Source organism: Aspergillus brunneoviolaceus (genome assembly GCF_003184695.1).
Source record: "Aspergillus brunneoviolaceus CBS 621.78 unplaced genomic scaffold BO95scaffold_4, whole genome shotgun sequence".
Lineage (NCBI taxonomy): Eukaryota > Fungi > Ascomycota > Eurotiomycetes > Eurotiales > Aspergillaceae > Aspergillus > Aspergillus brunneoviolaceus.
In genome coordinates, this window is record NW_020290734.1 from 147,508 (window position 1) to 173,133 (window position 25,626).

General features: G+C 53.9%; 10 protein-coding genes across 10 annotated transcripts; 5 read left to right on the top strand and 5 right to left on the bottom strand.

Moving 5' to 3' along the window:
- Positions 1-941: 941 nt before the first annotated feature.
- Positions 942-3,466, top strand: BO95DRAFT_379530 (aminotriazole resistance protein). The gene is made up of 6 exons (XM_025583324.1): positions 942-1,521; positions 1,593-1,610; positions 1,661-2,170; positions 2,233-2,466; positions 2,539-2,786; positions 2,887-3,466. The coding sequence occupies exons 1-6, from the start codon at positions 1,229-1,231 to the stop codon at positions 3,186-3,188; spliced, it is 1,605 nt and encodes a 534-aa protein (XP_025447014.1). The 5' UTR covers positions 942-1,228; the 3' UTR covers positions 3,189-3,466.
- A 208-nt stretch (positions 3,467-3,674) lies between these two features.
- On the bottom strand, positions 3,675-4,663 carry BO95DRAFT_438323 (uncharacterized protein). Its single transcript, XM_025585484.1, has one exon. It carries the CDS (start codon positions 4,556-4,558, stop codon positions 4,166-4,168), a length of 393 nt encoding a protein of 130 aa, XP_025447015.1. The 5' UTR covers positions 4,559-4,663; the 3' UTR covers positions 3,675-4,165.
- A 2,362-nt stretch (positions 4,664-7,025) lies between these two features.
- Positions 7,026-8,145, top strand: BO95DRAFT_156279 (uncharacterized protein). The gene is made up of 2 exons (XM_025580685.1): positions 7,026-7,701; positions 7,758-8,145. The coding sequence occupies exons 1-2, from the start codon at positions 7,473-7,475 to the stop codon at positions 7,799-7,801; spliced, it is 273 nt and encodes a 90-aa protein (XP_025447016.1). The 5' UTR covers positions 7,026-7,472; the 3' UTR covers positions 7,802-8,145.
- Positions 8,146-8,274: 129 nt separating this feature from the next.
- Positions 8,275-9,128, top strand: BO95DRAFT_458981 (uncharacterized protein; the record flags this gene model as incomplete). Its single annotated transcript, XM_025588606.1, has 2 exons — positions 8,275-8,565; positions 8,628-9,128. 2 exons carry the CDS (start codon positions 8,275-8,277, stop codon positions 9,126-9,128), a joined length of 792 nt encoding a protein of 263 aa, XP_025447017.1.
- A 61-nt stretch (positions 9,129-9,189) lies between these two features.
- Positions 9,190-10,461, bottom strand: BO95DRAFT_352180 (TauD/TfdA dioxygenase family protein; the record flags this gene model as incomplete). Its single annotated transcript, XM_025582120.1, has 3 exons — positions 9,190-9,364; positions 9,414-9,955; positions 10,018-10,461. The coding sequence occupies 3 exons, from the start codon at positions 10,459-10,461 to the stop codon at positions 9,190-9,192; spliced, it is 1,161 nt and encodes a 386-aa protein (XP_025447018.1).
- A 633-nt stretch (positions 10,462-11,094) lies between these two features.
- BO95DRAFT_449351 (putative FAD dependent oxidoreductase) lies at positions 11,095-15,522 on the top strand (the record flags this gene model as incomplete). The annotated part of the gene is made up of 16 exons (XM_025587944.1): positions 11,095-11,225; positions 11,281-11,406; positions 11,456-11,729; positions 11,782-11,928; positions 11,983-12,774; positions 13,281-13,476; positions 13,539-13,596; positions 13,656-13,794; positions 13,851-13,929; positions 13,994-14,180; positions 14,252-14,357; positions 14,439-14,563; positions 14,638-14,861; positions 14,922-14,977; positions 15,049-15,164; positions 15,297-15,522. The coding sequence occupies 16 exons, from the start codon at positions 11,095-11,097 to the stop codon at positions 15,520-15,522; spliced, it is 2,982 nt and encodes a 993-aa protein (XP_025447019.1).
- Positions 15,523-16,090: 568 nt separating this feature from the next.
- Positions 16,091-17,580, bottom strand: BO95DRAFT_438328 (uncharacterized protein). Its single transcript, XM_025585485.1, has one exon. It carries the CDS (start codon positions 17,297-17,299, stop codon positions 16,163-16,165), a length of 1,137 nt encoding a protein of 378 aa, XP_025447020.1. The 5' UTR covers positions 17,300-17,580; the 3' UTR covers positions 16,091-16,162.
- A 2,074-nt stretch (positions 17,581-19,654) lies between these two features.
- On the bottom strand, positions 19,655-21,286 carry BO95DRAFT_156338 (cobalamin-independent methionine synthase II family protein). The gene is made up of 2 exons (XM_025580686.1): positions 20,740-21,286; positions 19,655-20,685 (listed from the first exon to the last, which is right to left on the bottom strand). Exons 1-2 carry the CDS (start codon positions 20,996-20,998, stop codon positions 19,718-19,720), a joined length of 1,227 nt encoding a protein of 408 aa, XP_025447021.1. The 5' UTR covers positions 20,999-21,286; the 3' UTR covers positions 19,655-19,717.
- BO95DRAFT_156379 (ceramidase) lies at positions 21,287-23,123 on the bottom strand. Its single transcript, XM_025580687.1, has 7 exons — positions 22,794-23,123; positions 22,708-22,720; positions 22,579-22,639; positions 22,371-22,514; positions 21,994-22,278; positions 21,813-21,930; positions 21,287-21,728 (listed from the first exon to the last, which is right to left on the bottom strand). The coding sequence occupies exons 1-7, from the start codon at positions 22,847-22,849 to the stop codon at positions 21,575-21,577; spliced, it is 831 nt and encodes a 276-aa protein (XP_025447022.1). The 5' UTR covers positions 22,850-23,123; the 3' UTR covers positions 21,287-21,574.
- Positions 23,124-23,153: 30 nt separating this feature from the next.
- Positions 23,154-24,629, top strand: BO95DRAFT_438333 (NAD(P)-binding protein). The gene is made up of 3 exons (XM_025585486.1): positions 23,154-23,992; positions 24,079-24,441; positions 24,496-24,629. Exons 1-3 carry the CDS (start codon positions 23,399-23,401, stop codon positions 24,568-24,570), a joined length of 1,032 nt encoding a protein of 343 aa, XP_025447023.1. The 5' UTR covers positions 23,154-23,398; the 3' UTR covers positions 24,571-24,629.
- The last annotated feature ends 997 nt before the right edge of the window (positions 24,630-25,626 follow it).

Consider the following 25,626-nt stretch of genomic DNA (forward strand, 5'->3'; position numbering starts at 1 on the left):
CGTTGAGACATGTAGCGTGCCAGGTTGTCTCGGTGAATAGAAATATCGTGATGCATGATAGTTGTATACGGTCTTGGTAGCAACCGGAATATGAATGTTCTTTGTCTCCCACTATGTTCATCAGGGCCGTAATACCACAAGCTACTAAGCTGACTTGTAACATTCATGATCCATCTATTATTCATGAAAACATGGATGAAAAAGTAGATTCAGCGTGGCAAGACTGATCGAAGTAGACCGGGCTTGGTGTACTGTACTTCATGCAACACGTAGTCTCATGGCAGGAAAAGCCGGACATGCTGATCTTAGCCCCGAAGCATGACCCCGCTGGTAGTGATGAGCTCACTGAGACTCGCTCAAGCTAGTGATCTCTCGCCCTTCCCTCATTTCGTAACTCATGAGGTGAATATCACCGCTACTTGTATGTATACCTTAGGTGTCGCTGTTCCCAGAACGCGCTATCTTTGTCGCTGAAGTTGCTTTCATGCCTCATGTTCTCGACCCGAGCCAATGCGATGACTTGGTATATGGCACTTTTCTTTGTTTGGTTTTGAACAGCCCCCGGAGCTGGAATATGGTCTGTCGAAACAGGGATATAGAGTCAAGTCGTCGTGGCAGAGTTCCCGGGAGCCATAATGATGTGTTGTCGCTCAAACTCCTTTTTATAATGACGAAAGACCTAGCTTCAGGGATAAAATATGGTCTCAGGTAAAGTCTCCAAGGACTTGATTAACTAGGATACAGGGTTGAGATGGATGCCACCGGTCTATGCATTGTGGAAGAATCCCTTGGCAGCCATTGATTTTATGCACCCACTGCAATGCAGCTTACTCAGCGGATACCTAGCTATGTGGACTACGACGGGCCGTGCCAACCACTTCTTCTCTGCCGGAACTACCTTCCGTAGGTATTTCGAGGTCTCTAAATCAGGGATAGTAGATAGAGGATCTGATGAATCTGTCATCGACCTCCCTTTCCCGGTTTAGCTCCTGCTAGCGCCAGCGCGCGCTTGATGACTCTATAATGCTAGCTCAATTCTCCCGAGCGAGCCCCGCTACCAGGACGACGTATCATCACACCCGGTACGCCAACCGGGTCGGTGTTGCGGGCTGTTCCGATTCAACCAACTTTGACGCCGAAACATAAACCCAAGCGTTCCTACCCGAGCGATGTTATCGATCGCCTCCATTCACATACACGCTTGACGAATTGCAGGACGGAATAAAACATGTCTCAATCTCTCTTCATCGCTCAGACAACCGAACCAGTCCTAGATTTGCGTGACTTGAGTCTGTTGTGTCAACACACATCACGTCCTCGAACCTCCCTGTCCGAGCAGCAAGAGTCAATCGACAGTACCCAAGATGTGCAAGCCACCACACTGTCGCGAAAGAGCATGGTGATTCTCATCACGACCCTCACTGGCATCACGTTCGTCGGAAGCATGAGCAGCGGTCTTTCGACTATCGGACTACCTGTGATAGCAGCCGATTTGAAACTATCAGATAACCTATTGATGTGGTAAGAATCCATACTCCTATACGTAGCAAGCTGAACTCTGTTGTCTGATGAGAGCATACATGATCTACTAGGCCGGTATCAGTATACCAGTAAGTGGCCCGTCTCGGATGTAGGTAATATATCGCTAAGCGCGCATCAGCCTTGCAAACGGATGCTGCCTGCTTCTGGCAGGGTCTATGGCAGACCTTATGGGCAACCGGATGATCAATCTACTGGGCTGTCTTCTTCTCGCCGCGTTCATTCTAGGATGCGGGGTAGCAGATTCTGGCATCCAGCTGATCCTATTTCGGACCTTCCAAGGCATAGCAACTTCAATGTGTCTTCCAACAGCTTTTAGCATCTTGACAGAGACCTTACCAATGGGCAAGCCAAGGAACATCGGCTTCGCTTGCCTAGGTCTGGGACAGCCTCTGGGATTTGCGGTCGGGCTTGTGTTTGGGGGTCTTTTCCAAGGATCCTTGCTGGGTTGGAGATTCGGTTTCTATCTTTGCGCCGGCGTTACCGGGACTCTCATGGTTATCAATTACTTCAAGCTTCCACAGGATGTCGCCCGCGAACCCATCACCTTGCGCAGGCTCCGAGCAGAGATCGACTGGATTGGCATAATCCTTTCAAGCTCTTGCCTAGGAATTATCTCCTACGTGTTCGCGTATGTTCTACACACATCTAGCACGCTTGGCGGTGGGCGGAGCCTGCTAACAATAGTCACAGTACTATCTCTGACGATCCATCGAATGTCCACAAGGCTCAGAATATCGCCCTGCTTTGCTGCGCGGGCGCCATGATCCCTGGCTTTTGGGTCTGGATGGGCAGGCGCGAACGGGCGGGAAAGCCCGCTTTGATCCCAAACTCTCTGTGGAAGAATACGGCATTCTCGTCCATGTGTGTCATTGTCCTTTTTTCCTGGGCGGTGCTGAGCGGCGTGGAAACCATTCTCAGTCTCTTGTAAGTTGGTCCCGGACGACGACAGCCCCGCCTGCACAACGGGAACAATCATCTCTAAATACCTTCCCGCAGCTTCCAAGAAGTTCAAGAGCTATCGGGCTTTCAGTCCGCTCTCCGCTTCTTGCCAAATGTCGTCATTGGCGTTCTCTTAAACTTGGGAACAGGTCTCTTGGTTCATCGTGTGCATGCGAATCACCTGGTGCTTGTAAGCTCGCTGCTCAGCGCCGGGTCTCCCTTGCTCATGGCTATCATTGACCCTCAATGGTCTTGGTGGTATTGTGCTTTCTGGGCGGTTCTGCTCAGCCCCCTTTCAGCCGATGGTAAGCCACCAAAGTCGCTCCTTGCCTCTCTACTCCCACAAATTTAAACCCAAATATGAGACCAAGTTTCTGACCCCGGCCCCTTGGTACATCTACAAAGTGATCTTCACCATCGCCAACCTGATAGTCGCGGACGCTTTTACCCCCCAGACGCGCGGCCTGGCGGGTGCCGTCTTCAACACGATCGCGGAGTTCGGAACCTCTCTGGGACTCACCATCTTCGCCATCATCTCCGCGGGCGTCACCCGGGATTCCTCGATCGCAGACAAGCAGTCCCCCGAGGCACTCATGATTGGCTACCGCGCCGTCTTCTGGACGTGCTTTGGGCTTATGCTGGGGGCTTGTGGTGTTGGATTGTGGGGGTTGCGGAATGTCGGTCGGATCGGGTTGAAGAGGGAGTGATCGCTAAATCCCAGGGCTCTGAATTGCCATGTCTTGGTTGTGACGGAGGCCCAGAGCATACGGACGCTGGAGCATCGGTTGTCTTTCCTTATCAGGAGATAAGAAAAGAACGAATATCCATGCTGAGTATGGTGGTTGAAATCTTGAAAGGCTTGCTTCTTTTGGCGGGGCTATCGGGAGGCAATGGAAGATCTAGCAATTGAAAGTACGTTAGAAGAGTCCGAAGAATGTCAAAGACAAGGATAAAGGAAATAGTGAGGCGATAGTAGAATGGAAGTAACAGTCCATCTATGCACTAGACTTGAATGAGGATACCTGAACCAGGATGATGTTCGTAATAAGATTTCATAAGGTGAAAAAAACTATTGCTTAGAATGTGACTTAGTGAATAGTTACAATCTCTTAAGGCTGTGGATAAATACTTATTCCTGATCAATATCGATCATGCCCATTGCCTTCTCCATATATCGCATAGACCTTAGATGACTTATTCCTACAAGAGACAGTCTCCTTCAATGTCTCTAAATGACACAATACACAAGATGTGTTGCACCCATTGCCCACACCACCACACATGAAGCATCCCCCCCCCCTCCTCCCCAACAAATCTGCCGAAAGGAGTCATCGAAAACAGATTGTCCCTGAGATCTGGCATCGACCGCTTTCGCTTACGGTCCTCGATACCAAGAAATTCACCGCCGCCCATAGCAAGAAACTCGCCCCTATTAGAAGCTATTGACTCCACCCGAGGCACAGTGGACAAAAGACAGCAGCGGACCACAGTACGCACTGGAGTCAAAATACGCCGCCTTGCCCAGTTTCAGGTAGCCTTCATAGGTGCCGCCATGGTCCAGAGACAGACACTGCGTGCCGCACACATTATCCTTATCCACCGTGGCCAGGTAATGGTAGAGAGCGCCGTGGATCGTCTCCTGCTGGGCGGTCGTATCACAGTTGCGGCCCGTCGCGTAGTACTCTTACGACCAGCCGTCAATGGTGCCGCTGCTCGTGGCGCAGCTTTTCTCGTGGCTCTGGGCCCAGATGAGCCCCGCGATGGCAGACGAGATGGCGTATGCGTAGCTGCCGATTGTGGCGCAGGCCGCCACCGTGGAGATCTTCTCGCAGACCGTCATGGGGGTTCGAGCTACTAGCGACGACGTGGTGCTGCTCACATCGGAGGCCATTGCCTCGCGAGACGTGAGGTTGAATACTGTTTCGCTGTCGTCGAGATGTAGACGATACCACGAATCAGGCAGCGGTTGGCCGTTGATGAGCTGGCCATCGGTAGCAGAAGAGAGGGACGAGGGTTGAGATACCGTGACACCATAGAATGTGTTTAACGTCAGGATCGACGCCGTGAGAAACCGCATAGTACCAGCAGAGGGAGGAGATCAGGATTGCAGATATAGAGAGGCGAGACACGAAGGCGACGAGATCCATGAATCTTTCTTCCTGTCCTCGATGGGGGCTTGAATGTGAACCAAGGAATGATTGAGCCACGGATAAAGGAAATGGTAGCTTTTATATACCCTTAAATTTGGCCTGGAGCTCGGCCGTACGATATTGGTGACTTAAGGCTTCGGCCGACAACAGTGGTGTTTAGAATAGTCGCTTGTATGGAAAGGGCGTAGATATGTCTTAACTACAGTTATCTAGCGTCTTGATAGCTCGCTTTGGTGTGGCGTCTCTCACAGTTAGCTCCCTTCCAGCGCGGGACTACAATCATAGGCTCCATATCTCCTGCGGTAGGATCGCGCGCAATCTTGTTCTTCTCATTGCGCCTGGCTGGCAATAGTAACAACTCCGACAGCAGTGGTAGAAGCTCACGATCTTGTTTTCCTGGTTTCAATTCGTTCACCAGAATGTAGGGACCTGAGTCTACCACAACTGAAACGCTAGCAGAGTCTCAATTTACAAGCTCCACAATATTGTAGTCGGAACTCGCTAGATTTCGAGTCTTTAGGTTTGCTGGTGCCTAAAGCTAGCTTACAGCCGGCGCGAGGTTTCTGAGACATGTGGGTATACACTACCTCGATTGCTGAGACCGCATCGCAGCATTGCCTCGGAACTACTCTCCACTACAAGACGGCGCCACAAGGCTTATTCTGCCAAGCCAATCATCGGCTAGAATTCTGACAGCGAGGCCCTCTTGTCGCAATCACTTGAGAAACAACAGAATTGATTGGCTGAGACTAATTTGGTCTGAACCCTGAGCAGACCCTTAGCTAGGTAGTAGCGCTACACTTCTGTCCAGGGATTTACACCCGAAATTGCGTGCCAGTCATCCTATGAGACCTCCCGAAGACAAGCACCGGCACCTAATATATTCGGCCCCTTCTTTGCATACACGGGACATCCCTCTACAGTAGCCACATCACACTTCAAAATATGGTCACACTCCCCCTTGACTAAGCTTTGAGGTGACAAAGATTCTTGCATTAGGCTGGAAAGTAGCTGGGGAACACTACAGCTTCAGATTGGCTGGAGGAAGTCCCACTTGGTGCAATGCCTGTTGTACCCAGTCGTCGCTTCGTCGCCCCACACCCTTGCAATCATAAAATCGCGCAAATTTGGGACTTCACTGGGGCTTAGCATCTTCGCTGTTTTGCCCTGGACAAAAGGATCTCCGGAAGTACTGAGATTCGACTCCGGGCTTCTGCAGAGGGCTGCTGGTGCTGTAATATAACTGTTGCGGAATATCGGTAGGAATGGCCTGAAGAGGCAGTAATCAAATGGGGTCGGGTCCTGAAGTGTGCCGCGTGTTGGTTGTGATGAAGGCCCAGAGGCCTCGTTAGTCCGGCGGAGGAGCAAGATTAAGGTGCTTCAGAGGAGTCTAGCCATGTTTGATATGAGATGAAGTAAACCAAGAGGCAATTGTGGACTAGAATTCTGAGTTACTCCATCGAAATTGGATCAGGTACAAAGCCAGGGATGAAGGCAAAGAAGTCCGATGGGGTGTTAAAACGAAACTGTTCGTCAAACCAAACTGTTTTTTAAGATGGGACTAGTGAAATAGTGAGATGAGGACATAATTGGCCTGCACTATGTGATACTGTTTTGAGATCAAGTTCCAGACCAGGCAATAAAAGCATCCCCACATATCTTATGTCACTAGACTTGCACGATTGAAGATAGAAGATCAACAATCCTTAATATCTTAACTTTGGAATACAAAAAGGTGGCACCGAAGCCCTCTTCGGACATACATTGATGATGACAGGCTTAAAAGAGGCCTTCGATGAAGAAGCCGGAGGCATAGCACTCATTACATGTTTACACTGCCTCTTTACTTACCAATCAGCCATGTTGTTACAGTATACAGGCAGTGAGTGGGCTAGAACCTAGCAGCTAAAGAGTACCAAATGTTACTAGCCCGTTATGACCGAGAAGCTCTCCAGCTCAGGTCGATTTAGAGCGATTGATGCCCAAGACAGTAACTAGGTATAGTTACAGTTGACTGTACTAGTCAGGTGTCAAATAAGTGAGTGTGCCGTCGTCGACAGATTACACATTCCTTTCTCAGCCATTCGAAACTCCGTGTTGTCGGATATCTCTTTCACAATCTTCACAAGATGAGGGCTTTTAAGCTGAGTAGCGAAGAAGCACTACTTTTAGGGGGTTCTATTGTGCTTTTTCTGCATGTGATGAGATACTTATATGTAGTAGGAAATGCAACCGGGCAATCACAGTACTGAGCTCGCCGCCAACCCGATCTAGGCCACGCTACAAGAACCTAGCCACTAGCCGATGGTCACCGCCTGCGTTATTCGGCCAGCGCGAACTAAACTTGCTCCGGGTGTTGACGTGCGGGGTCACTTACGGTTCTTACGGTGCAATGTAACAGATGACTAGATTGTCCTAGGAACATATCTTCTGCGTCGATCTCACTTGTAACTCGTTCTCTCTGTAGATTCTTTTGAGCTCGTACTTTTGAACTCTCCTGTGTGCTTACTAGACCGCTTTAATCGGACGCTGTGGCTACTTGCAGAGGAACTGATCGATGACGATCACATATTCTTTACCTTCACAATGGTTCGATATCTTCTAGGCGACCGGCCTATATCAATTGAGCTTCCGGATATCACACAGAAGGAGTTGGACTTCAGCGATGCCTCTTTCTTCACTGCAAACCCGGAAGGGCGCCTGCCTACAACAGCCGAGGTGAGAGCATTGTCCAAGGACATCGATTTAGATTCCAAGCCCGTCCCCATAAAATACGTGGACCTCGGCCTGATTGTTAAACTTGGGCCCCATACCACATTCACTGAAGCACTGAATCTTTGAATGATCAAAACCGTTTTCGGTGATGAAATACCGGTTCCTGAAGTCTTCGGCTGGCGAGTGGATGACGAAGGGTACGTTTTCATATACATGGAGCTCATCAAGGGGCCTACTCTGGGGGAGTGTTGGGACCAGCTTAGCATGGAAGAGAAAGGCGACATGAAACATCAATTATCTCAGACCATGGAGAAATTACGCGATCTTGCTCAGGATCTATCGGACAGGTTCATAGGTATGGCTGAAGGTGCTACTTGAATCGCCGAAATCCAATGGCTTACATTTATCCAGGATCGATCGACCGCGGACATTTGTTAGACTTATGTCTTCATTAGTCAACCACAAAGTGCCCCTTTCCCCAGCATCAAAGCATTCAATGACTGGTTTGCTCTTCTACACCAATTACCGTTTGAGCACAGATACGACGACCCCAACCGACGTTTGCTGCCAGATGACGGAGACATCAAGTTCACACATTGTGATCTAAATCGGGTCAACATGATCGTTGTATCTCGTAGTCCTGCTCGGCTTGTGCTTGTGGACTGGGAACAGGCGGGTTGGTACCCAGAATACTGGGAAGATTGCAAGGCTCTTTACACCTGCTGGTTTGGAAATGAGTGGCATTTGTGGAAACTACTAGGTAGTAAGTTAGTAACGTTACTTACTTACTGTATGAGCTGAGCTTGTCCCCGCACTGGTTGACGATAAGATAAGTATCCATCACGTGTCTGCAGTATTATCCGACCGACCGGCGGAAGAGCATGGAAAGGTCTTCTTTCTTCCTACCATGCACGCAGCCCCACCGAGGATGGCGACCGCAGGCAATGGCCGAACACATACAAAGCAAACAGGTACTCCAGACTACGATGATCCACTCTTCTGGGATAATAAGTTCTCTAGTGGTCGCGATGTCGGCGAATGGTTGAATCCTGGCGAACCGCTCATCGACGCGGTCATGTCGCATCTTGACCGCCGTCCCGCGCTCGATGAGCCAGCACCCTCACCTCGTGCCTTGCACCTCGGACCCGGTATCTCCAAGCTGGGATCAAAACTCTGCGCTGAGTTTACAAAGCGAGGATGGCCCGGGAGCCAAATACTGGTTAGTTATGAACGGCCTCTGCACGTATACAACCATGAACTTACGCGAAGCTGTCACAACAGAACGTCGATTTCTCCTTCGAGGCCGTCCGCATCGGTCGTGAAACAGAAGCCACAAAGGAACAGTCGCAGGCGATGCACTGGATGCAAGTCGATCTACGGTCTTGGGACGACGTCTCCAGGACGATCCCGTACGGTCCGTTCGATGTGGTATTTGACAAGAGCACCAGCGATGCGATCGCGACGGCGGCGCCCTTGACATTCCCTTCTGCTTCCGAGGCATCGAACACATGTCCGACTATCCGGCAGATTGTGGAGGAATCTGGAGAGATAACATTGTCGCCGGTGGAGGTACTGGCTCTGCATCTGGCACCGTTGACGCAGAAAGGCGCCATCTGGGCCACGATATCCTACTCGACGATGCGCTATGATAATTTGCCTTACTTGGCTCGATACTGGCACTTGAATTCTCGAACTCCCCTGAGAGCCCCGAAAGGCGAGACCTCGTCCTTTGCTCATACGCCGGACGTCTTCCACTGGCTCTATATCCTGGAGCGGAAATGATATATTTTCATTCAACCTGGCATACCGATCCACTGCTACCATATTCAATCTCATCTCCTTCTCAATTGTTCACCTTGGCTAGTTCTTCCTTCTCGGCATTGTCCAGCAAGCCCAAACTCTCTCTACGGGTCGGAGCCTTCGGGTCAAAGAACGGCTTCTCCGCCAAGGACGTGACTCTAGTGCCGTGCCGTAGCTCAGTGCCCTCATAATCCCAGCTGGCGTTATGGATGGTAATTCTGCAAATTGTTAGTCTTGTCTTGATATACCATTTGTAGGGCGACTGACCGATTGTCCCAAAGAACACTCGTCCTAGGGCTCCACTTGAACCTCACTTGGATGTCAATGTTCTTCTCAAACACGTCACACAAGTAGCCCAGAATGAGATCGCTCTCGGCTTTATCAAGGCCCACGATACGGTCGGTCATTGCTCGATTCACCCAGAGCGCCTTCCAGCCGGTCGCAGGATGGACACGAACCAAGGGGTGTTCGCGTTCGACATACTTTGGGCCCTGCTCCGGGTGTTTGCGATCTAGATAAGGGTGTGCAGACCGGTAGATCGCAGTTCGACCGTCAATGATCTTGCGAAACGCGGGCGATAGCTTCTCGTACGCCGCGTAGCCGCTGGCCCACAGGGTGTCTCCTCCAATACTGGGGATCGTGTCGTTGTGTAGGTGGGTTACTCCCGCGGGCTGACGCTCGTGGACGAGATCTGTATGCCAGCGGGAGGCACCTCCGGGGTTGCGGAAGTTTGCCGGGCGCTCTGTTGCTTGCAGAGCAGGCCAGATGACTGTCACGCCAGGAACGCCAGGCACTTGCGGGACTTGAGGCTTAAACACGCAAAACGATATGAGCCGCCCACTCTGTAGCCATAGGATGCTCAGCTGCTTACATGGACCTCAATCTCGCCAAACCACTCGCCCAGCTCCTTCTGTTGTTGGGGCGAGATGTCCTGATCCCGGAAAAAGACCACACTGCGCTCCGCGATCAGAAGGCCCAACTCGTCTTTCTGCTGGTCGGTGAGGTCCTTTAGTTGTGGGCCTACTATCTCGGTTCCGATGTGCCTGGTGAGGTGGATCACCTCCTTGGCGGCGGACAGGAGTGCTTTCTTCTCGGGGTCCGCTCGACTACCCGGGTCCACATGTGGGCGGTCGTAGTCACGGATGCTGTAGACATCGTCCAGATACAACGGACGCGATGGGCGATAAGGATAACCCTCCGAGAGATCGATTCCTGCTTTCTCCAGGCGTTCCTGGGTTGCCGGTGGGAGCGGGAGGGTTTGCTTCAACGGTTCCGCCACATCGACAATCCGGGGGTCAATCGGTGCTGGAGCCATGGGTACGAAATATGTTGATTGATTCAGCACTTATTTCCTGGGACCTAGCTTAGGGTCTTAGCTACAGCTACTGCTTTTGATGTCTATTATTTATGTCTTTCAGTCGGACATCCTCCCCAGATGCAACACCGTGCAATAGCCGGAGTGGGATCACATCATCGTTCCACGGCATTGCGCCTTTGCATCCCACTCGTCCTATGAACTCGAACCCTTGTGATCTCTGCTCAGAAACCCCTCTTTTTCGTCCTCTTCCCCTCATTTGGGTCGGTCCTTATCTTTTCAAACCGAACCTTCCAACACGCACAGGTCTCCACTCGGCAGTTAGCTTAGGAATCACCATGCAGGGATACGATGGCCTCATCATACTGCATTTGTCATGTATCCTGTATCATGATCCGGTTGGTCAATTCTACCATCGCGGACCGGGGATCTGACGTTCGAGCGATATTCGGACCCAGGATAATTTGGACCTTCGCTTCGGTCCAGTGAGTGGGACTATTACACCTTATGCGCCTGAGATAGCGTTAGCGATATGGGCCCACGAACCGTACTCTTAATGACTTGGTATACGGCCATCGCTCGAGAGGGTGGTGAAATTTACGCAAACCTGGGCCTTTCGCTCTCGACAGCACCATGACCCGTCAGATCCAACACGTCGCCGTCATCGGAGCCGGCATCAGCGGCGTCACGTCCGCCGGCCATTTACTTGCTGCGGGCATCAATGTCACCGTCTTTGAGCGGAATCATGCCGCTGGTGGTGTGTGGTATGTCGTATCCAGCGTTCTTGTGAGCACAGAGTCGTGTTAACCAGAAGCATAGGCTCTACGACGAGCGGAAACCCCTCGAACCGAACTACCCGGCTATGAAGCCATCCACATCCGAGCGGCACAGGGAGGGCGAAAAGCCCGATGAAGACTCGCTGCCGCTGAAGCATGCTCCTCCTGGGTAGGCGTTGCCATTCGTGCTGTAGCTGTGTCGGTGTTGACGGAGATAGGCCTTGCTATGTCGGTCTAAAGAACAATGTTGAAACGACGTTGATGCGCGTGAAGCTCAATGCCTGGCCAGAGGGTACGCCGGAGTTCGTCAGTCACACAGTCATGAAGGAGTATATTCAGGACACATCTAGAAAGGCCGGAGCCGATGGAGTCACTATCTATGGTGCGCGCGTGACCAGCGTCAAAAAAGACGGGCATAAATGGCATGTCACCTGGTCGACTCTGCGAGAAGACGGAGAATCGAAGATCTTGGAAGAACACGAGGAGACAGCTGTAGGACTTATGAAAGGGCGTGGAAGACTGTGATGCTGATGTATTTTACTAGACATTCGATGCGGTCATCGTGGCTTCCGGTCACTACCATGCGCCCCGCGTACCGGATATTCCCGGGCTTTCGGACACGAAGATGAGATGGCCCACCCGGATCATTCATTCAAAAGGCTATCGCAAGCCTGACGCATACAAGGACAAGGTATGAATTTCGGTCCCTGAAAGTTGAGACGAACAGAAGTAACCGTTGCACCAGAACGTTCTACTTATCGGAGGCGGAGTATCATCCACCGACGTAGCCAAAGAGATCGGCCCGTTCGCTAAGCGGGTCTACCAAAGCACGCGGAATGGCATATTCGATCTGCCATCCAGCATCCTTCCTGACAACGCGGCCAGAGTTGGCGAGGTGGAGCGCTTCGAGATCACCAACAAGAACGGAACAGTTTCCGACGACCAAGCGCTCCCGCTGAACATCCATCTCAAATCCGGCCAAAAGCTCTGCGAGATCGATGATGTGATCATATGCACCGGCTACCATATCACTTTGCCCTTCCTGCCGGAACTTCACGACGATGCGACAGCAGCCGAGAAAGCGAATGAGACGATTCTTGTCACCGACGGAACGCAGGTGCACAACCTACACAAAGATATCTTCTACATCCCGGATCCCACTCTCGCTTTCGTGGGCGTCCCCTACTATACAGCAACCTTCACCCTGTTCGAGTTCCAGGCAATCGTCGTCGCGAACGTGTTCGCGGGGATCGCTCAAGTTCCGTCAGAGGATGCCATGCGGGCGGAGTATGCCGAGAAGATCAGAACGAAAGGCAGTGGCAAGACCTTTCATTCGCTCAAGGATGTCGAGGAGGTATATGTGGACGATCTGATGGCCTGGATCAATAAGTATAGAGAGAAGCGCGGATTACCTGTTATTGACGGCCATACGGAGACCTGGCATGCAGCCAAGGCGATCCAGCGCGAACGATTTAAGGGGTTAATTGGCGGAGGGAGCGCGAAACGAGATAGTGGCGTTGGCGAGCAGTGGATTCCTGTCATTAGGCTGGAACCTGAGATATTGGGGGAAATAGAGCATACAGCCTAGCGCATACAGCCGAAGTAGGGTCTACGCCGGGACCAACTGTTGGCCAAGGCACATCATCTGCATTGTCGATGACGAGCTCCCACCATGCAATGACAACCAGTGATCCATGTTTTCCCCTCACGCTTTAGACCTCCCGCATGATCATCAGGAAGCACGAATTTCTTATCTCCGAGATACCTGAGCGCTTACAGGCTGACATTCTCATGCACGAATGGCGTAAGTGGGGTAAGTAATGATGATTCCGTAGTGTTGTATTGTCTCAGCTCCGAGATCGTTGCGAGAGGGGTAGAGCTCTGCTGGATGAGGTTGTACGGTCAGTCACGTTCAACCGAAGAAGAATCGGCCATACGTTCTCTTCGCAGTAGTCCATGACCTCATAAGGATGAAGTGTCATATCATGCAAGAGGCGTCCATACCTCTTATTTCTTTTGAAGCTCGCGGCTAGGGATACTCAGACCAAGACGACAGCTGCAATGGCTCCCTCACCAGCTGTAGTAGACGAGAGCGCTGTCTCCTCATCTGAACCCATTGTCCAAAAAGCACCCAAGCGCAAATGGGTCAGTTACATCTGGGATACCTTCGACAAGTCGCCCGAGGAGCGTCGACTTCTCTTCAAGCTTGACACGGCGATATTGACTTTTGCATCTCTCGGTGGGCTTCCTAGGACATATCCAACCATACTTATCATTCTAATTGACCTTGTCAATTTCCAGGATACTTCATCAAATACCTCGACCAAGTGAACATCAACAATGCCTTCGTCTCCGGGATGTTCGTACACAACCCGAAACATCCACACCCCGTTCTCCAACCCGACTAACTCCCACCAGGAAAGAAGACCTCGGGCTATATGGCAACCAACTCAACTATATGCAAGCCTGCTGGACGGTGGGCTATGTCATTGGCGAGATCCCGAGTAACATGTTTCTCACACGGGTGCGCCCTCGCTACTGGATCCCCGCCATGGAGGTTTGCCCTGCCCTACCCATCATTCATCACCCACCGCAGCTCTAACAACACGTCAGCTCCTCTGGACAATCCTAACCTTCACCCTCTCCCGGGCCAAAACCCCAACGCACTTCTACGTCCTGCGCTTCTTCATCGGCACGTTACCCCCTCCCTTTCCCCCCCCGCGTAGTCCATCTAACCCCAACGGAATGGCAAAAAGGCCTAGCCGAAAGCTCCTTCTACCCAGGGATGCAATACATAATCGGCTGCTGGTACCGCAAGGACGAGCTCGCGAAGCGATCCTGCATCTTCCACACGAGCAGCGGGATCGGGAGTATGTTCTCGGGGTACCTGATGGCGGGGGTGTATCGGCTGGGCGGGAGAGGTGGGTTTAAGGGGTGGCAGTGGTATATCCCCATTTACCCATCCTCGTCACGTTGACAAGAGGTTGGAAAGTATAAACTTACGAGGAAAACAGGCTTTTCCTCGTCGACGGGATCATCTCCCTCCCCGTCGCGCTGGGCGGGTTTTTCGTCCTGCCGGACGTGCCGGAGATTTCGGAGCCGTGGTATTTGTCTCGCGAGGTGAGAGACACCCTCCTTTTCTTATCATTTACTGTACTCCATTGGACGGGTGAACATTGCAAACTGATACTTGTAGGATAGGAGGTGAAGCTCGCGCAGAAACGGATGCAGCTCGAAGGCCGCCAGAACCGGCAGCCTTATACAAAAGCCAAGCTGAAGAAGATCTTCGGCTCGTGGCATATATACATGCTGACTTTGGTTTACATGTGCGTTCCCTTACTCATCCATCAAATGGTATTGAATTGGGGATAGCTGATGGGATAATATAATCCGATGACAGCACGTTCAACAACGGGGCAGCGGGCGCGCAGCCTGTCTTCCAGCAGTACGTATCGCCCCACCCTCGGCCCACCTCTTTCCTCCACGCAGCGTGGCGAAAGACAGTCCTGATAGGGGACAGATTCCTCAAAGCCTCCACGCACCCCAAGTACACGATCGACCAGATCAACGCCTACCCGACTCTCACCTCGGCAGTGCAGGTGGTCACAACCCTCATCTACGCGTGTAGGTCCACCCATCCACTACTCGGGACATAATACAAAGATCATACTCAGAGAAGCGCAGGGACATCCGATACCATCCTCCGAGGCAAACGCTGGCCGTGGATCATCTTCGGCGGAGTATGACCCCCACCCCACCCCACACCCCTTCCCAGCCCACATCCAAGCAAACGCTAACCACCCCCCGCAAGTGCATCAACATAACCTGCTACATCTCCCTCGCGATCTGGGACATCCCGGTGGGCTGGAAATGGACCTGCTACATCCTGTCCGGCGCGGGGTTCGGGCTGAGCGGGTTGTGCATGGCGTACGTTCATCGCCTTCGCCCCCTGTCCCTTTCTTCTGCCTTGCCCTAAAACCCCCTCTCCCATTCCCTCGTTCGGGTTCATCTTGATTGTTTTGACGGGCATCGGATAGGACAAGCTGATGAAAGACACAGCTGGGCCCATGAGATCTGCACGGCCGACAACGAGGAGCGCGCCCTCGTGGTCGGGAGCATGAACGAGATGGCCTACGTGTTCCAGGCGTGGCTGCCGCTCGTCGTGTGGCAGCAGGTCGATGCGCCGCGGTACCGGAGCGGGTTTGTGGCGGCCACGGTTATTTCGGGACTGTTGATTGTGGTGACGGTCGCCACAGCGTGGTTGCAGGGGTGGGAGGAGAGGTGAGTTTGCTCTTTTGCCATTGGATAAAGAGGGTGGGATGGGTAGAGGTTCATGCTGATTTTGCTGTCTGTAGGGCGAAACATGTGGCTGGGAGTCTGGAGGGGGAGGAGGGGAGTAGGGCTCGTTTGGGGGTGGGGGTTGGGGATGGGTTTTTGGATGGGGAGGGGCGTGGGAATTTAGGTGAGGAGGTCGAGCGGGAGGGGGTTGTTGTGAAGAATTAGGGGTATTATCTGGGGTGAGGGGGGTTGGCTTGGGGATGTTGTTGGGAGTAGGTGGGCTGCGTTGGTGGAGAAGGAACGGTTGAACTCGTGTATCCCAATGAATTCGCATTGGATGCCGGACAGGCTCAACATGACATTAAGTTCAGCTAGAGTATAAATGCAAGGGTCATGCCCTCCAATCAATTGCCAGAATAATCTGATTCAAGCTGCCTAAGTGTTGTACTGTACATCATTCGCCACCGAGACAGTTCCCTGACCTCAAATCGCATGCGAAGACCACGGTTCGTACTCAACGAAAGCTTCCACCACATGCCTTCTTGGTTCCTCGAAGAGCATTGCTTATAGGGCGAGTCACAACATACACATCAAACAGTCAAAGGAGTGTACATCCAGTCCGAGCAACAGATTCTTGCAGCACAAGCCTAGAAAGAGCCGGAGGCACCGGTGGGGGCAGCGCCGGAAGGAGCGCCCGAGGGCTCAGCCCCGGCACCACCGAAGGAGCCAGAAGGAGACGGGCCCTGGCCACTGAAAGAACCGGAGGGCGAGGGACCTTGCCCACCAACAGAGCCGGAAGGAGAAGCGCCACCCGGGAAACCGGACGGGGAGGCACCCTGACCTCCGAAGCCAGAAGAGCCACCGCTAGCAAAGCCAGAGGGAGAAGCGCCCTGGCCGCCGAAGGAGCCGGAGGGGAAAGAGCCACCAACGGTGCCGGAGGGAGAGGGGCCTTCGGAAGAGCTGCCGCTGGAGCCGGAAGAGCCACCCTCGTGGCCCTGTCCGCCATGTCCGCCCTCGTGGGAGGATCCCTCGGAGGAGGAACCCTGGTTCTGCTCAAACTGGCGGCGCTCGACCTTCTGCTCGGATTCAGAGGAAGCGCTGTGTGAGGACTGGCCTTGCTTGTGGCCGCTGTGGCCGCCGTGGTGGCCGTGCGAGCCGTGACCCTGCTGAGGGGAGCCGGAGGGGGAAGCACCCTCGGGGAAGCCAGAGGGAGAGGCACCGCCGGGGAAGCCAGAGGGAGAAGCACCGCCGGGGAAGCCAGAGGGAGAGGCACCGCCTGGGAATCCAGAGGGATAAGCACCACCGGGGAAGCCAGATGGAGAAGCGCCACCCTGACCACCAAATCCGCCAGAGGGAGAGGGACCGTTGGGAAATCCGGAGGGAACAGTGCCTCCAAACGAGCCGGAGGGAGAAGCGCCCCCAAAGCCACCAGAAGGAGCAGCGGTGGGAGCAGAGCCACCTTCGGTGAAGGAGGCCGGGATCTCGACCTGACGCTTCTGGTGGTCCTCAGGACCCCCGGAAGGAGCAGCACCGGCGAAAGTCACAGAGGGGAATGCCTGACCGCCAGCGGGAGCGTCTCCAGAACCACCGTGTCCACCATGTTGACCGAAGCCACCAGGGCCACCGGAGGGAGCAGGTCCAGCAGAGCCAGACGGCGGAGGGTTCTGAAAGGCCGCAGTGCCGGTGGGCTGAACACCAGTTTGTGTGGGAGCCTGTTCGCCGAAGACGGGCAGGGCGGAGGTGTAGCCCAGGATACAGGCAATGGCGAATGCGGAGAGCTTCATCTTGTAGATTGAGTGAATGGGTGGGAGGGCAAAGTGAAGGACGATTAAAAAGTAAGAAAGTAGAAGGAATGTAGATTTGAAGGTTTTTTCGTTGGAAAGGACAGGTAATGGGCGTTCAGATCAACTGAGCTGCTTGATTTCCAAAGGTGAACTGGATGGATTGAGGTGAGGTTTTATAGCACGACGTCTTCATACCGACGCCCTCTTTGATACATGCGTACATGCTGATCCCGATACTCGTCATGTTCGTGAGCCGCCGACTTCGGGTGGCAGAATTCTGAGACGTCGACTGTTCGCGATAAATCATCAGGCTATTCTGGACCCAGAGACCCCGAGGGTGGATCGATCACGGCTGGCGCTGGACCCGCACTCGACTAATAATGTTGAAGCATGCTAGTGGACCTGGGTCAGTGCGAGTGAGTCTAATCCCTCGAGACAGGGCTGAGGTTACAGAGATTTGGTCTGTGAGCCATGCAGTCATGCAGGAGTTGACGCGGAAAAGAGAAGAAAAGGGAAAATGACAAGTGATGGTGGCTGAATCCACGTGTCGTCACAGGATACCCGCTGTTTCACCTTTGCTTCGCACTTTCTTTTTATCTTTCCCTTGTGGCTTGTACTCCAAATCAATTGCGTGCTTGACAAGAAGCTATTCTATGTGACTAGGGAGTGTTTGCAGGCCCAGCACAATGAAGCCTCCGAGTATCGCTATGACTCGAGACGGACATGCTTGCCGATGGTTCCTATGGGTTCAGATCGTCGGTGGAGGAGATCAGCCTGGTTTGATAATCTCTGCCCAATGATGGTGGCTGGATGGAGGTGCGATCATCCATTCACTCGAGTACAGACCACGGGGGTTGTGGCTGTTCCGAATCGGTGGGGATGTGATGTCTACACGTCCCACCCCAGCGGCAAGCTGGAAGGACCTTGGAATTGACTCACCCTAGCCCTCAACCTAGTCCTGCAGACTCGAGCTTGTGTGCTTAGGCTCCACGTTACTATTTCCAGCAAGGATCGAACCTAGAGGCCATTGACGTCTGCTAAAGGCACGCCGAACAAGCCACGGATCAACAACGGAAATGTGATGCAGTGACAGTGCCAAACAAAAGACTGGGGAGGCTTGCGTCTCAGGATGACAGATGGCAGGAGCCACTGCGGCAAGATGCTGACGCGGGCGAGATCTTTCTCTGAGTCCTTGGCATGCTCTTCGACACCGCATTGAGTGTGAATCACGAGCAAAGATAGGGCTTGAGCTTGCAGGAGTTGCCCACAGAAGACCCTTCAGGGCCTTCATCACATACCCGGCGCCTAGTCGCAATCGCCAAGGTGACCCTGGATTTCCCGTGCGAGGAGGGGACGGGAAATAGTCGGGAAAACCAATGGAATAGGGAAATGGGCGTAGAGAGGAGGTAGGAAGGAGGAGGTAGGAGCTTTAGCGAGTGGAACAGTAGGCAGTCTGGATGAAACCTGATTTGATGCGTGGCGGGAGAAGCTGGCGTGGCCCTTTTGCAGATCAGAGGGTCGGCCACCGCTGATTGGTGGTTCCGTCCACGCGGCCTAAGGCTCGCATCGGGATGTTTCACCTTATTTCCATCCCTCAAGCAAAACTGCATTCACCAACTGACATGGTATCACGATTGCTGACCTTTCACGTCGACCTACCATACAATGTCCAAAAGCACGTCTTGAATCACGACAAAGGCGTAGCAAAAAGCATCAATCTAGGGCTGAGCAGTAGGGTGAGGCTGTTTGGACTAGATTGCAGATCTTGGCTGTTGACCCTTTTGACCCTGGCTGGTGCCACAGACCACCACATCCCTGGGTTCTGGCCCTTGGGTGCTTCCGCTTACACATCCATAAACCGTTGTTGCAGTTGCCGCTAGCTTCAGGGGCGAGTACTTCACCGGCACAGCTGTACACACCGTCTCCAGTGCTTGGCCGCTTACCCGACCCTAACGACCCGCGATCAGCATCCCATGACACACGTTTACTTCGTACATTGGTAGAGTAGCTCTTCTGGACGCAACGTCACTCAGTCGGAACGGATGAAGCGACCAAGCGCTAGTCCTAATCCCTCACGGAGTTCATCATCTCAACTTTGATGACGAGCTTAGGAGACTTGCTGAATTCAAGGCCAACGTCCACAATAGCAGCTTCTGGATTCACCAACTCCAACTCTAACTGCGCTGAGAAAGTGTCAAACATCAATTGTTGCATTGAATTAATCATCCAAGGTCGGCTCAGCCCCCCCCTCCCCCCAAAAGCGCTATGTACATGCCGCCCGCAGTCATTCTGATTACGTCTGTTGAATACATATCTCGTGTCACATCGTCACAATTTCCGTTCGCTGTTGAAATGCCCAGAAAAATATCCCTTTAACTCCTGCCCACCCCGTCGTCATACCACCCAAGCCATACTGACCTAAGGCTGGCCCCAGATCTCGTCCGCGATCTCGCGAACCAAGCCCAGCTTCTTCTTCTCATCCTCGAGGCTCAGCGGGTAGCCGCTCTCGTGGGTGCTAAACCCGCACTGCGGGCTGACGCAGATGCGGCGGAGGGCCTCCTCGCGGGACTCGCCGCTGCCGGCACTCACGAACTCGGCGGCGCGGTAGACGCGCTCCTTCATGGCCTCCTTGTCCTCGAGGGCGCGGAGCTTGGTGCTGATGATGCCGACGACGACGTTCTTGTTCGTGGGCAGGAAGCGGAGGGGCTCGAAGCCGCCGGAGCGCTCATTGTCGTACTCGAGGTAGAAGGTGTGGACGTTGAGGTCCTGGAAGAGCTTCTGGGCGATGATGTCGTAGGAGCCCTCGGCGAAGTGGCGGCCGCCGATGAAGTTGCCGCGGCACAGGTGGATGCCCGTGTGGAAGTCGGCGGGCAGGTCGCGGAGGCAGTCGTTGTACAGCTGGATGTAGGCATCCAGCAGGTCCTCGACGGTGCCGAGGTTGTCCGGGTCAGCCTCCCAGCCCTGGCGGAAGGCCGTCGAGCAGAAGTAGGCCATCCCGGGGTCGTCGAACTGCACGTTGCGCAGCCCCGCCGCGTACAGCGCCGCCAGCTCCGCGCGGTACACCTGGGCCACGTCGCGGAAGTACTCGGCGTCGGTGGCGTACGCCGCCGGGCTGTAGGCCTTGCCCTGCTTGTAGCGCATGTGGAACCAAGCGGGCGTGATCATCGTCAGCTTGATGGTGCCCCACTCGCTCTCGGGCAGGGCCTGCTGCACCAGCCGCAGCTCGTGCAGGTTCGACACGGACTTCTCCGCGCTCCACGACAGTTTGGAGCCGGCGATCACCGAGTCGCCCGGCATCACCTTGCGGTCCTTCTCGATCAGGCTGACCACGTCCGGGTGGTACAGCCGGAACATCGAGGCCTCGGCGTCCTGCAGACGGACGGTTCCTGCAGCGTTCAGTCAGCCCGTCGTTCTCGGTTCGTCCGATGATGCAGGCATACCCTCAAACTCATCCCACATCTGCCCCCAGAACCGCGTCCGGTTGAACTCGCCCGAGGTGACAGCCTTGTAGCCCAAGTCCCGCTGCAGCTGGACCACCTCCCCGACCGTCTGCTTCTCGACCGCGTGCAACCCCGCCTCCTCCTCGGACACGCCCGTGTCGCGGATCCTCTCGCGCACCTCCAGCAGGTTCTGGGGCCGGAGCAGGGAACCCATGTGTTCGGCCCGGAAGGGCGGGGCACTGTGCAGTTGGAAGGACATGGTGTGGATTCAGTCAACCTTTCTCAAGCTCTCTGCTATGCAACAAAGAGAAAAGTAAGAAAGACTCGGCCAGAGGGGAAAGCGGACAAGAAATAGGAAATTCGAAAAAAGGGAAGAAAGATGGGGATTCCCTGCTTAGCCTTCGAGGCCCCGCATTTGTTTTCGCCATGTTCCTATTTGCCATGCGGGACCGGGCTGTTTACCGACGGTAAACTTTGGTGGCGATCAACGTCTGGCTTGCGTCTCGTCCGAGCGCGGTTCTTACACGTCTACACTGTTGCGAGCATTCTTTGGCACGGAGACAAGCTTTGCGGAGTTCTGTCTGGGGCCCCGCGGACTCGATTATCTCGTTTGTCTTGAAATTACCAATGCCCAGAGCAGGATAGCCACGGGGCGATGAAGCTGGATTTCATGTACTCGGATGAGTACAAATTGTGCATGTGGAGGAAGGGTGGGGTCAGCAAATGTGGGAGGTGGGGCCAGGATGTGGAGAGGAAATGCCGTCGGATTACTCATATCGAGGCATACCACAGTCCACAAAACGAGGTACAACTCAATGTGTTGGGACAGTAACCCTCACTCCTTCACCTTGGCTTCTGCTGTCCTGCTGACCATCCAACTCAACGGCCACGCCACCGACCTCTGCAGCTCCGTATGCTCCGCGTCAGAGACGAGGTGGTCAATCACCGCAATGAAGGTGTAAGCGCCCACCCCGGTGAAGATATGCCACCTAAATACCGCCATGCTTAGCATCAACCCCCATCACGCAAACCCACTCGTATCTGCGGGATAGACAATGAGGGAAGTGACTGACCACCCATGTAACTCCAACCCAAACGCCCACGGCACCCCCACCGCCGCCCTCCACCTCCGCAAAACCGAACACGCCCACCCATCCACCAGCCAGACGACATACCCCACATTGAATATCACTGCCCCAGAAATCATCATTATACTTGTTACTTAGCAGATAACAGGAAAGGGATTAGACCGACCAGCCCCAAACCGCACCAACGCCCACAACTCCTTCCTTGCAACGGACCCCCGGCTCGTCCGCTGCTGGATCAACTGCATCGTCCGCACCCCGATGACCGTCACACTGCCCACGAAGCCCACTGCGTGGAGGACCAGCTCGTCCGTCACTACGTGCATGGTCGCGAGGCCCAGCAGCGCGGCTCCCAGCGCCAGCGCCACGCGCGACGAGGTCTGTGCGCTGGTGTTGATTGTCAGCACGCGGTGGAGGAGCGGGGTGGTGGTGAGGAGCATGGAGAGGTCGTCCACTATTTTGGCCCGGCAATAGGGGGGCGGTGGTCAGTGTTGCGCGAATAGGTTAAACATGTGAACTAGAAAGGGATGGGGGAAGGAGACGCACTCATCTGCGTGTGATACTTGAGGCTCAGGTGGAAGCCGGCGGAGCAGAGGCCTACGCCGACGAGGCCGTAGTATGGAATACGGCGCGAAAGTGAGGGAGAGAGGTGGTGGGGGAGATGGCGGAGGCCGTGGATGGCGTAGAGAACTGGACTGGAATTAGGTTTTGCTGTTGCCGTTTGGGGAGAGGGTCGCGAGGGTGTGGGGGTTACTGTAGGTGAGGTTGGTCAGGGTGTTGATGAATTCGGCGATGTAGCGGGTTATGGTATAGTCCTGGCTACAGAGGTTAGAGCTTATTGTCTTTGTAGACGGAGGTGTTGGTGCGTGTGGGGGGTAGATACCGCTTCGCAGAAACTGGATGAAGATTGTTAGCTTGGTACGGCGGAGAATGAGGTCGGAATGGGTGTGTACTTGGGGCGAGGCTTACTTTGCATGGGACGTTGGCGGGCCCCAGAATGCGTCCTTTTGAATTGGAGAACTCATTGTAATGGTCAGGTGTGCGTAGAGGGCAGTGTTTGCGGGTGCTGCTGTCTGGTGTTGGAATGTTGCGGGCTACAAACAGCTTTATTGCGATGGGAAGCTAGGCATCAGTTAAAACTTCGACTGAAAGCGGTAACCAGCTCTTTGTCCTTGCTAGTCTCATTATTAACAGCAGGATTTCATGAGCCCTGCCATGAACCCTGTCACCGTCTTACGTGAGACTTTCGGGAGCAGGTGAAAATTGATCAGGATGATGATGCCTGAAGTCTCCCGGCGAAACCTCTCTCGGCGTTCTCAGAGATAGCAAAACAAGGAAAAGTAAAGTAGTAAGGAAGTTACTTCCTCACAATAGGAGGGTACAGAACATCCATACTTCCAACTAGGTTAATCTCGACAGTCACATACGAGTAAAAGGAAGAGATCGAACATTGCCAGAAAGATATCGTGCGACTAGCAAAAGCGGGGTAAGAACCTATCAACCCCACCAACAACACCTTAAACCAACTCATCAACAACAACCCTCGACCTAAACACCCGAAAAGCAAAGTAGAGATGCCACCCACCAAAACAATCTGCATCATCGGCATAACCGGCAACCAGGGCGCCTCCGTCGCCCGCCGCTTCCTACAGGACCCAACCTTCCACGTCCGGGGCCTCACCCGCGACCCGCACAGCCCGACCGCGCAGACCCTCACCCAGCATGGCGTGGAGCTCATCCCCGCCGACCTCAACGACCCCGCCAGTTTACTCCCGGCCTTCCAAGGCGCAAACATCATCTTCAGCGTCACCAACTATTGGGAACCCTTCTCCAGCCCGGCCGGCCGCCAGCAGGCCGCCGCCGCCGGCATCTCGCCCCGCGAGCACGCCTACCGGGTGGAGCGGCAGCAGGGGCAGAGCATCGCCGATGCGGCGGCGCAGACGGTGGACTCGCTCGCTGCGAACGGGTTCATTGTCTCGACGCTGAGCCACGCGACGCGATGCAGCCGGGGCCAGTTTCGCGAACTGTACCATTTCGATGCCAAGGCGGAGGTGTTCCCTGATTATGTACGCGAGAGGTATCCGGCGCTGGCGGCGAAGATGTCGTGCGTGCAGACGGGGTACTTTACCTCGAGTTATAAGCTGGTTCCCGGGGCGTATTTTGGGAAGGTGTGTTGTTCCCTTCTGGGGAGAGCTCGGTGTTGCGTTGGGTCGGGGCGTCAGGAGGTAAGGAGTTGGCTGACTCGGGTGTTTAGGGCAAGACGGAGGACGGGGAGGATGTGTTTGAGATGACCTTCACCACCGCCCCGGATGCGGTGGTGCCCCATCTCGATGTGCAAACTGATCTAGGTGGGTTTGTGTATGCGGTTGCCCGGATGCCGCCCGGGAGGAGTTATATGGCCTGTGGGACGAGGTGCAGTTGGGCGAAGTATATGAGGATTTGGGGCGAGGTGAACGCGGTGGCGGCGCGGTATCGGCAGATCACGCTTGAGGAGCTCATTGCAAAAGCGCCCGAGCTGGAGTTTGGCCGCGAGGTTGGGGATATGTTCTCCTATTCGACGGATCCGGGGTATGATGGGGGTGATGGGAGCTTGTTGACGGCGGAGGATATACGAAGGGTGAGACATGTTGTCTATCCTTGGATGTGTGGGTTTAATGCTGACTTCCTTTAGGCAGGAATTGATTGTCCCATGACTAGTTTGGAGGAATGGATCAGGAGGGAAGATTGGTCGATTGTTCTGGGTTGAGCATGTCAGATTTCCTTCATGATGCGATAGATTTAACAAGCATCTGAGTTATACACAGGAAGACTTCATTTGTTACGTAAAACAAAAGAAAAACTTTTTCTGTAATTGCCAAATTATGATTTAGCTGCAAGCGATTCGTGGGGACAACCGGAATTAGGGATGCGTTGACAGCACTGTGGACGCAGGTTAGCTACATTTGGGCCAGGGCCTGCTTTTCTGGGGATATAGAGATCGGGTTAATGTACCAATAAGACTTTGATTCTTGGTAGGGAAGTGGGACTAGATGCAATGTGTTTGGCAGTGTAACCCTCTAAGAGCTATCTGAACTCGTGCAGGTGGTTGAGTGTAACCATTGATCGTTGATCAGTCGGCCTGTACTACTACTGCTACTTATATACCACAACCTTGCATCTCTGGTCTCTGCCTTCTCTAGAAACTACTAGGGGTCGGTATAAAGGCATGGGCGCATCCGCATTGGAGATAAACTCGTATTTGCAGTCAGTACAGCAGAAGTGAGAAATTTCCGAATCACAAATTCCGATCTTAACTCGTACAATCTAATGCAAATGCAGTGAACAATGCTATGTGCATGTGCAACCCTTTCACCCCAACGCCGAAGCACCCGCTACAACAAAGATCACGCCTGCCGCCCCGCCGCCAGAAGCAAGTTCTTGACCCCCTCATGCCCATGCACCACCGCCTGGAACAGGGGACTCCAGCCATTCTCATTCACGGAATCGACATCCACTTTCCCCGTCGCCAGCAAGCGTCTCACGACCGCCTCGTGGCCCTTCTTCGCCGCCAAAGACAGCGGGGTACAGCCCTCGGAATCGCGCACATCGACCTCCACCCCCGGGGCCTTCAGCAACATGCGCACCGCGGCCTCGGCGCCCGTCTCCGCGGCCCACGACAACGGGGTGCGGCCCTGATTATCCCGGGAATTGACATCCACCCGCTTGGTCCTCAGCAGCAGTCTCACCGTCGCATCGAAGAACGTGGCCGCCGCGCGCGACAACGGCGTCTGCCCACTCTCCCCACACCTCTCATCCACCTCCG

Excerpts from the sequence above, each read along its gene's own strand:
- BO95DRAFT_379530 (XM_025583324.1), top strand. The coding sequence starts at position 1,229 with ATGTCTCAATCTCTCTTCATCGCTCAGACAACCGAACCAGTCCTAGAT. Across the intron at positions 2,467-2,538 it reads GAAACCATTCTCAGTCTCTT|CTTCCAAGAAGTTCAAGAGC; the intron begins GTAAGTTGGTCC and ends ACCTTCCCGCAG. Across the intron at positions 2,787-2,886 it reads CAGCCCCCTTTCAGCCGATG|TGATCTTCACCATCGCCAAC; the intron begins GTAAGCCACCAA and ends ACATCTACAAAG.
- BO95DRAFT_438323 (XM_025585484.1), bottom strand. The coding sequence starts at position 4,558 with ATGCGGTTTCTCACGGCGTCGATCCTGACGTTAAACACATTCTATGGT.
- BO95DRAFT_156279 (XM_025580685.1), top strand. The coding sequence starts at position 7,473 with ATGATCAAAACCGTTTTCGGTGATGAAATACCGGTTCCTGAAGTCTTC. Across the intron at positions 7,702-7,757 it reads TCTATCGGACAGGTTCATAG|GATCGATCGACCGCGGACAT; the intron begins GTATGGCTGAAG and ends ACATTTATCCAG.
- BO95DRAFT_438328 (XM_025585485.1), bottom strand. The coding sequence starts at position 17,299 with ATGAAGCTCTCCGCATTCGCCATTGCCTGTATCCTGGGCTACACCTCC.
- BO95DRAFT_156338 (XM_025580686.1), bottom strand. The coding sequence starts at position 20,998 with ATGTCCTTCCAACTGCACAGTGCCCCGCCCTTCCGGGCCGAACACATG. Across the intron at positions 20,686-20,739 it reads GATGTGGGATGAGTTTGAGG|GAACCGTCCGTCTGCAGGAC; the intron begins GTATGCCTGCAT and ends TGAACGCTGCAG.
- BO95DRAFT_156379 (XM_025580687.1), bottom strand. The coding sequence starts at position 22,849 with ATGAGTTCTCCAATTCAAAAGGACGCATTCTGGGGCCCGCCAACGTCC. Across the intron at positions 22,515-22,578 it reads CCTGACCAACCTCACCTACA|TTCTCTACGCCATCCACGGC; the intron begins GTAACCCCCACA and ends ATTCCAGTCCAG. Across the intron at positions 21,931-21,993 it reads GTTGGTGCGGTTTGGGGCTG|TGATATTCAATGTGGGGTAT; the intron begins GTCGGTCTAATC and ends TTTCTGGGGCAG.
- BO95DRAFT_438333 (XM_025585486.1), top strand. The coding sequence starts at position 23,399 with ATGCCACCCACCAAAACAATCTGCATCATCGGCATAACCGGCAACCAG. Across the intron at positions 23,993-24,078 it reads CCGGGGCGTATTTTGGGAAG|GGCAAGACGGAGGACGGGGA; the intron begins GTGTGTTGTTCC and ends TCGGGTGTTTAG. Across the intron at positions 24,442-24,495 it reads CGGCGGAGGATATACGAAGG|GCAGGAATTGATTGTCCCAT; the intron begins GTGAGACATGTT and ends GACTTCCTTTAG.